This window comes from Equus asinus, chromosome 26 (assembly GCF_041296235.1).
Source record: "Equus asinus isolate D_3611 breed Donkey chromosome 26, EquAss-T2T_v2, whole genome shotgun sequence".
NCBI classification, from domain to species: domain Eukaryota; kingdom Metazoa; phylum Chordata; class Mammalia; order Perissodactyla; family Equidae; genus Equus; species Equus asinus.
In genome coordinates this window covers 41,751,750-41,760,124 of record NC_091815.1, presented here as the reverse complement: position 1 = coordinate 41,760,124, position 8,375 = coordinate 41,751,750, and the positions used below count along the sequence as shown (strand labels likewise).

Sequence of the window (8,375 nt, the reverse complement as noted above, 5' to 3'; positions counted from 1 at the left end):
CAAGGAGCCTCAAAATATTTTGGGGGGCCTCAAATAGAGAGCAATTCACCCAAATCTAAAGTATTGCAGGCAAAACCTGATGACAAATCCTTGGCTTGGCTTTCCTGGCCTTGAGAGGACTTTAAAGTTCAACCTGATATTCTCTATAAAAAATTCCAGCAAAGCAGATTTAGAAGAGCCTATATGATCAATGGCTATTCTTGCTGCACTTATGTAAATAACTGGATCAAGTTTTATTGAAACTAGACTTATTCTGCAAACCTGTTAGTCTTAATTTGGCTATCTTTTATAAAAAATGAGAGTGATTTTAGAGAGAAAAATTATGTTTCAGTAGAAAGTATAGTACACATTCATGGATGTTAGATTCTAGTTCTGTTATCTTTGAAGTTTTTGTTATATCTTTTAACTGGACTGGATCCTGAATTCTTCTAGTCTCCTGAAATATCTGGCTACCAATTTTCAAACTAGTGTTTTCAATTTTGTTCATGATTTTCATTTGGAATCATTGAGAAATGAACCTGCCCTTTTCCTGAAGCCTTGCATACTGAAGCTGGAGGACTTGATATAAACTGAAGAGAGATTCATGTCTTTTGCTGTGTAAGCCACTCAGAAAGATACCTGAATGCCTAATGACACCATCAGAGACATTTCAAACTGCAAAAGATGCTTCAACTCTGACACCTAGAAATCTTTTTGACTGGCTGCCCCCGGGCTCAGAAACAGGTTTTTAATTTGCTCCCACCATTAACGTTGCTTTTCTTTCTGTCTTGTTAAATATGTGGTTTACTTGCTTACACAATATAGTCCTAACTTTGGGAGCCCACCTCCATCACCATCTTACTAAGAGACTGGTTCAATGAGATGGAACAAACTATGGCCCTCGTCAACAGGATGTCCCTCAAGATTGAGGAATGAACAACAAAAGGGAGGAAATGATACCTAATCAACACAAAGTTGACATCAAGGAAGCCATATTGTAAAAAAGAAACAATATTGTAACTTTGAATGATCACTGATTAACTAACTGAATCATGCTCTTTAGATTTTATGGCCCCTCCCAGCTACTATAAATTGATAACTTTGTCCCTTTGAGTTCCTTAGGGATGTGATGACCCCTGGGCAGAGAGTCTATGCTGATAGCCATCATCAATGACAACTGAAAGATCAGGGTATAGGGTGTTGCTCTGGTCTCTGATGCATATCCTATAAAACAAAAGACTATCAGGAACTAAGACCAGATGCCTCCCCAGTGCAGAGACCAGCCCCCTATATAACCAGCCTGTAGTCTTTGTTCTGTAAAATGGTTCTTTTGGACATTAATCAGCCATCTCCTCCCTAGCTATCTGCCCCCCTGCCTCTTGTTGCTGAGGACTGAGCAGCATGTTCATGGGACCATGAGGAGAGCGTGGGCATCAGTGGCACCAACGACTGGCATCTCCTCTGAGATGCTGAGCTCTAGAGGAAGGTGAATATGGACGTGGGTCCTCAGAGATGCTGATCCTCATCTCATCTGTCCCGATCATGTCAGGTGCTATGACATGTGAGGACACGCTTGTGCATTTCTGGGAGGAGTGGGGTACCTTGATGAGGTTCAGAGACCCCTGTACCACGAGGTGGTTCTGAAGAATTTGTCACCTATATCCCTGTATCCTCATGGGGCAAGGCATTCACACCCTCCCCAGTGACCTGGTCTACTCTTTGCATCTCCCCTCTCCCTGCCCTGCTTTCCCTGGGGGGTGCTCTGTCCTTCTCACATCAGGACCCTGGGCACCACTTCCTTCCCCATTTCCCTGGGCAGGTGCTGGGGTTGATAGGGCTGAGTTGCTTGCACTGACCTCTCCCCTCCCCTGCAGCCCAACCTCAGCTGCCCTGAAGCCCCACAGGGAAAGATTCTGGATCAGAAGTTTACAGTGAGCCTAATGGAGCCTAGCTTGCTTGCCTCTCCCTGGCCAGCGACTGTGTCCAGATCCATGGCACCTCTGTACCCCAGGTTTCTCCCTTCTTTTAGCTGACATTTCCTAGTGCTGGTTTGTGCCAGAAATTACCCGCATTCTCATGGTCATTACTTCCCTGGACCATGAGCTGTTCTTCAAGACCTCCTGTGTAGTTCTCTTTGTAGCGTTTAGACCTCTTTCCTGTGATCTATTGTGTGCTGAGCTGCTCTGGGCCAGTGTTGGCCACTCACCTGTTTGGTTTTTCCTTCAATACTTATATCCTCCACATTCTAAATAGTTGCCCAACAAGAGCCTAGGGGGAAGAGTCCTCTGTGCTTCTCAGTATGGACATGACTCCAGCCATGGCAGGGTCAGCTCAGAAGGGCCCTGGCCCTGGTGAGTGGTAGCTGGGGAGGGTGTGCCATCAGGCTCATGTTTGCATCATAGCAGGAGCCTGTCCTGTTCAACCAGAGTTTTGGCGCCACTGCCAGTGGCCACACCCGATTTCTACCTTTCCTTCCCCATATTGACACTTTGCCAACTTGTCAATTCTACTACTCGTCATTTCCTGTGTGACTTCATCCCAGGGATAATCCACCTCTCTGGACCCATTTCTCTCACCACTCCTTCTGCAGTGCTCTCCAACACTGGCCCACAGATGTTGTGCCGTGAGGTGTGAACAGATCCTTACATTGACCTTGAACTCCTCCTATTTTGTTGCAATTGAGTTTTCCTGGGCTTTGACAGGACTCTGCACAGCCTTACATGTCACCAGCACACAAGTTCCTTTGAAAGCCTTTGGTGGAGGAAGGAGTTACAGATCTGTCTTGTCTCCCTGTGCCACACCCTGTCCTTGTGCCTTTCCTGTGGTGAGGACTCTACCATTTTGTGACCTTAAGGGCCCAGTAATGCACAACCAGACCCCCACTCACAGTTCTGGAAAAACATCCTATAGACTCATTCTTTGATGTAATTCAATGGAATAATTCAGTTGGATGTAATTCAATGAATCAGTGTAGACTCATTCCTCCCAACAACATCAAAACGTACTTCACTGTCACTTCTTTGCTTTCAGGTTGTAGGCGCAGAGCAGAGAACAAAGAGGTACCTTCTGAACTATGTTTCCGTAGAAGGTCAGGACTCCCAAGGCAGGTCCCTTCATCCAAACATCCATCCCTCTGAGACGTGTGTCCCCATCTAATCACATTTTACACTTGGCTGAGCACTAAGGAAAATATCATGGGCAGAAAGTATATACGAGAGTGGCATGTACCAAACAATTTTATTTCAGTGCGAACCTTCAGTGTCACCAGGAGCAGCACATTGGTGAAAAACTTCAGAAGCAACATGGACAAGGCCTCATTTGTGAAGAGCTGCAAATTCCCTGTGTCCAGGAAACCCTTTACCTGTGTGGAGGCTGGGAAGGACTTCCTCACCACCTCGAGCTATCTTCATAAGCAGGCCACTCATACTGGGGAAAAGTCAAACAAAACCACTGAATATGCAGTTGGAAGAAAATGGTATTGCAACCAGGAGCATGCCAGAAAGCCATCAGCTGCAAACATACACTTTTTCAGGATCAGGATGTCCAAACTGGAGAAAGGTCTTATGAGTGTAGTGAATATGGGAAATCTTTTAGCTGTAGCTCCACCCTCAATGATCACTGGAGACTTCACACTGGAGAAAGACCTTGGTTGTGTAGAGAATGTGCAATTTCTTACCAACTTAAAAAGCAAATTCACCTATTATCTTACCCTCAAAATGAGTTAATTCAGGAATAGCCAAAAGAATTGCAATTTGGGGTGTGCATGCTGTGGCAAACCAGAGGTAAATCCAGAAAACAAAGAAAGGGAGCTCCTGTTATTGAGAAAAAGGGGGTGTAGGGAGGGGCAGGGCTAAAGGATAGTGCATGGGAAGAAAGTCATAGTTCAGAGCAGCAAGGGCTTCACTGAGCTGCATTATTTCTCATTGGCTGGGCTGTTTCTGGGTGTGAAGAGAATCTTCCTTCAGCAGTAAAGTAGTTTTACTTCCAGTCAAAGATGCAAGAGCGTGTCTCTTCCAGCTTGGTGTAATTGACCATGGGTGACAGAGTCTGAGATCTCCCTCTACGGGACTTCCTGGCTCCAATTTTGTTAAGGTTTCTTTTATTAATTTCCACAGTGGGAAGTCTTTTAGCTATAGCTTCATCCTGAAATATTGTTGGAGACATCACACTGGAGAAAGATCTTAGTTGTATAGGGAATGTGCAATTACTTTCTTCAATATAACCAAAGTGGAGCAAAGCCTCTATGACTAGCCATCAGTCTTTGAATCTCATGCATCAAACTTCCACACATCCAGGGGAGATTCCCATAACTCTAATTTATGTGAGAAGCATGTGTGGCTGTGTTGCACTTTCTGCCCTGCCCAGGGCCCTTCCCAGATTTATGTCATTACCAGTTTCTGTTGTTGAAGCTGTTGCACCCCTCCCACCAGGCAGGTCCACACAGTGTGCATCAGTCACCACCCCAATGTGCTCAGGGAAGCCAACCTCTGTTCTCGCAGGTATTGGAGCAAATTAGGAGTAGCCTGAGCTCTTAGGGGGTCCGCATTCCCTTCCCTCTGACTAACTAGGGCATGGACATCCCTCAGTTCTGACCTAGAGGATACCTAATGAGTTGTACTGTCCCCTTGCCAAGAAGGACTACCTTTTCAGGGACATGTTGGTCTCGTGTGATACTTGTGATGAGCTTTCCCACCTCCCAAGTCACCAACCCGAGAACTACCTACCACACGCTGATCTAGGTGGTAGGATAAGAAAGTTTTTACTAAGTCCTGTTTTTCTTAGGGGTTCAGTTCACTGCGTGGGGTGGTTTATAAACAGATTTGGGCTCTGCAGGCATGACGACTTTTGTGGAGTCCCAAACTTTGTGTGCCTCTGAGAGCAGAAAATGGCGCGTGAGTTTTGGACAAATCTGCATTGCTGCCCATGGAATCTTGGGAAAGATTGTTCATCCTAATTCACGGCCACAATGCCTGGGTGATCAGTTACAGTCAGCAGTCCCCAGAAATGCGCATACGGCCCCTTTAAGAAGGGGTGAGCCCCTCCTCTGCCCTGGAAAGAGAATCCTCATTTCCCAAGGCCCCTAGCTGTGGATCTGGCCCCTTCCTCCTGGAGCCCTCTTGGGGAACCTTCTCATCGCCAGTTTGGAATGTGGGAACTACATTACCCAGATGCTCTGCGACGACAGACGGCTTCTTGAGCCAATGAAGGCTCAGAAGAAAAGACGTTTCCTATTGACACGAGGGTGGGGTCGGGACTTCCGACTTCTTCCTCAAGGCGGTCATTTTGGTAGTTAACGTTGTGTTCCGGTTCTGGGGCGCCGGGTTGGTGCTGTGGGGACGGGCGAGGAGGCGCGGGAAGTGGCGCCGTCCCCGCGGCCCAGGCGGCTCTGAGGCTCGGCGACGCCGCCCGGGGCCCCGCGCCGGGCCCGGGCCAGGGAGCGCCGCGCCCGGCGCCTCGTCTCCCGCCGCTCCCGGCCCCGTTCCGCCCCCGAGGCCGATGGCGGCGGCCGCGCGGAGGGAGCCGGCTCAGGTGAGCGCTCGGCTCCGGGCCGCCCCGCCCGCAGCGCAGCCCGAGCTCCAGCCCTCGGGCGGGCGCTGCTCCCGGGCCTGCAGCCCAGGCCCCCGGGCCGGGCCGGGGAGGCGCTCGTGGGGCCTGTGGCTGCGGGCGGGGGTCCTGGGTCCGCGTTGTGTCCGCAGGGAACGGTGTGAGGAGTGGTCCCGCCTGGACCGGCAGGGGAGGAGCTGCTCCTTCAGTCCGAGGGGCTTCAGCCGGGAGGGCTGTGAACAGAGAGGGACGCGGTGCGTGTTGGGGTTTCAAAAGTTCTCCAGGAGCTGCTCGGAGAGAACAGACGGGAAGGGGTGAGGAGGCCGGGGAGGCGCAGGGAGCGGAGTCCTGGTCCGAGGGCGCAGAGCTGGTCCGAGGCAGCTCTGAGGACTGAGGCCCGGAGGTTAGACAGACAGCCTGAGGTCACCTGGCCCCAGGACCAGGGAAGGGTACAGGGAGGCCTGAGCCCATCAACCCCCTGTGGCTCCCGTTCCTCTCGGGCCTGCTCCTCCTCGCAGCTTCCCTTGGCTGCGGAAGTGCCTATGGAACCCACACAGGGACCTGGAGGGTGTTCCAGTGGCCCCGATCCCCACTCCCATGTTCCCTGGATTATGGTGTTCTGAGACTCTTCATACCTTGTCCCCCATCCTTGAGTCTAGGGACTCTGAAGAATCCGTGAGCTATGGCCCCAAGTCCATGCCTGGGGTTATATGCAGCTATTCTCTCATGTAGCCGCCATTGTAAACACCTGTGGAAGTTAACCTAAGAGTTGGTAACAGGATGTGCAAATGCCCAAAAGTACAACTGAGCTCAGGAACGTTCTGGAGCCAAAGGTCTCCTTTCTTTCAGGTGCAAAGAAATAGGTGGATAGGAATCAGGAGAGGAATGACTGGGTTGGGTGTTTATGTTGGGTGTGTATGTCACTGCACAAAGGGCACGACCTGCTCCCTGTGAGACAAGATGGTGGCAGAGAGAGGGGATTTTATTACAGCTTGCTAGCAAGAGGGAAGATGGCTGACTGTTGTCTGAAAGAACCATCATAAGGGAACACAGAATCTTGAAGCAGTTATATAGGCCAGTGGGTTATAGGAGAGGGGGTAGGAATGTTGACCCAGGAGTCTCCACACCAGATCCTTCAGTTTTCATTGATGATGGCTATCAGCATAGACTCTCTGTTCTGGGGTCATCACATTCCTAAGGAACTCAAAAGAACAAAGTTATCGTCTTATTGCAGCTGGGCGGTACATGCACAAGCAGGGGTCATAAAATCTGCAGAGCAGGTGGATCTCCTGGAGGTGCGTGTCCAGCCAAGTTAATCAGTCAGAGGTCATTCAAAGTTACAGTATGGTCTCTTCTACAGTATGGCTTCCCTTATGTCAATCTTGTGTTGAGCCAGTGTTATGTATTCTGGAGGTAACTAGAGGTTTGGCTCACAGGAGGGAAGTGGTGTTACCCAGGTGTTAACTGGGTTCATCTGACTTCAGAGTGGCAATCAAGAGTGTGGGCTTGTGAGAGGAAGAAGGATGATCAATATGGAGGCTCCTGATACCCAGCAATGGGCTCACTCTGCTCGCTGCAATCTGAGCCAATTAATCTCAGGGAGTTAGGGGTCAAGAAAGGAAGTTTTGTTTTGTTGGTTGGTGAGGAAGATTGGCCCTGAGCTAACGTCTGTTGCCAATCCTCCTCTTTTTGCTTGAGGAAGGTTATTGCTGAGCTAAGATCTGTGCCAGTCTTCCTCCATTTTTTGTGGGATGCTGCCACAGCGTGGCTTGATGAGTGGTCTGTAGGTCTCCACCTGGGATATGAACCTGTGAACCCCAGGCTGCTGAAGCAGAGCACTCAAAGTTAACCACTACGCCACTGGCCCGGCCCCGAGAAAGGACATTTTAATTCGATTAGCCGGCATAATCAGGAAGATGGCAGACTAATGTCTCAAAAAAACATCTTCAAGGACTATAGAATCTTGAGGCAGTTATATAGGGAAAATGGGGAGTGAGGAGGGAGTTTCCTTCAGGCTGACCGACCTCAGTGTCTTTGATTGTTCCATTCTTCTGTCCGCTGTGATGGATACCTTGTAGGTTTGTTTCCTGCTTGTGATCAGCCTGTTCCTGGAGAGAAACTCACAGAATTTATTAAGCTGTCAGGGAGTACATGCGTAAATGGAGGCTATAAATCAGGAGAGCATGTGAGTGTTTTGGAGTACCTGCAGAGTAGCTAGTAGTACACAGGAGGGGCTGGGCCATTTAGCGTAACAAGATGGCCTCACTTATGCTCACTTGCAGTTTCCCCCCTGTGAGTAGTAACCATAATCTTACAATCAAGGGGGAGACAGGGAGTCATAATTTCTCTAGCTACTTGCTGCTGAGTCAGGACGTCACAGGTGGACCAGAGCATGGAAAAGAGTTGCTTTCCTTTTGGATTCGTCGGAGGGGTCTCTTAAGGGGAGTTGTCATGTTGACTTGATCAGTTAGGAGCTTATGGCAGATAGGCATTTAATACCCAACTTAAGAAGGAGAAAGATTAATAACCCAATAAACAGAACTGTTAGAAGAAGAGTTAGATAGAAGAAGTAAAAGTTTTCTTTTAAAGACATATTTTAGCTCTCCAGGGGGTTCTGTCATGCACTTTCCCCTCGATACAGGTGGGATTCTTTACTGTGATTTTGGGGTTGCCTTGGTCTGGTAGTAATGTATGCAGGATCTCACACCTGTAAGTTTTGTGGATGAGTGAGTGGTGAAAAGAATCTCAAAAGGGCCCATCCGTTTGGGTGACAACTGCTTTTTAGGTCCCTGGTCTCTCCGAGTTTTTAGCAAAGTGTGATCACCAGGTAGCAAGGCGTGTAGAGGGATGTC

At 49.0% G+C, this 8,375-nt stretch overlaps 1 protein-coding gene across 7 annotated transcripts in view; it reads left to right on the top strand.

Moving 5' to 3' along the window:
• The first annotated feature begins 5,229 nt into the window (after positions 1-5,229).
• Positions 5,230-8,375, top strand: part of LOC106846658 (zinc finger protein 256-like) — a 52,499-nt gene continuing 49,353 nt past the window's right edge. For all 7 annotated transcript variants that reach the window (XM_070498687.1, XM_070498686.1, XM_070498685.1 and 4 more), the window contains exon 1: positions 5,230-5,508. In XM_070498687.1, the coding sequence (XP_070354788.1) occupies positions 5,476-5,508 (33 nt within the window). In that variant the 5' untranslated portion in view covers positions 5,230-5,475. The remainder of the gene's footprint in view (positions 5,509-8,375) is intronic.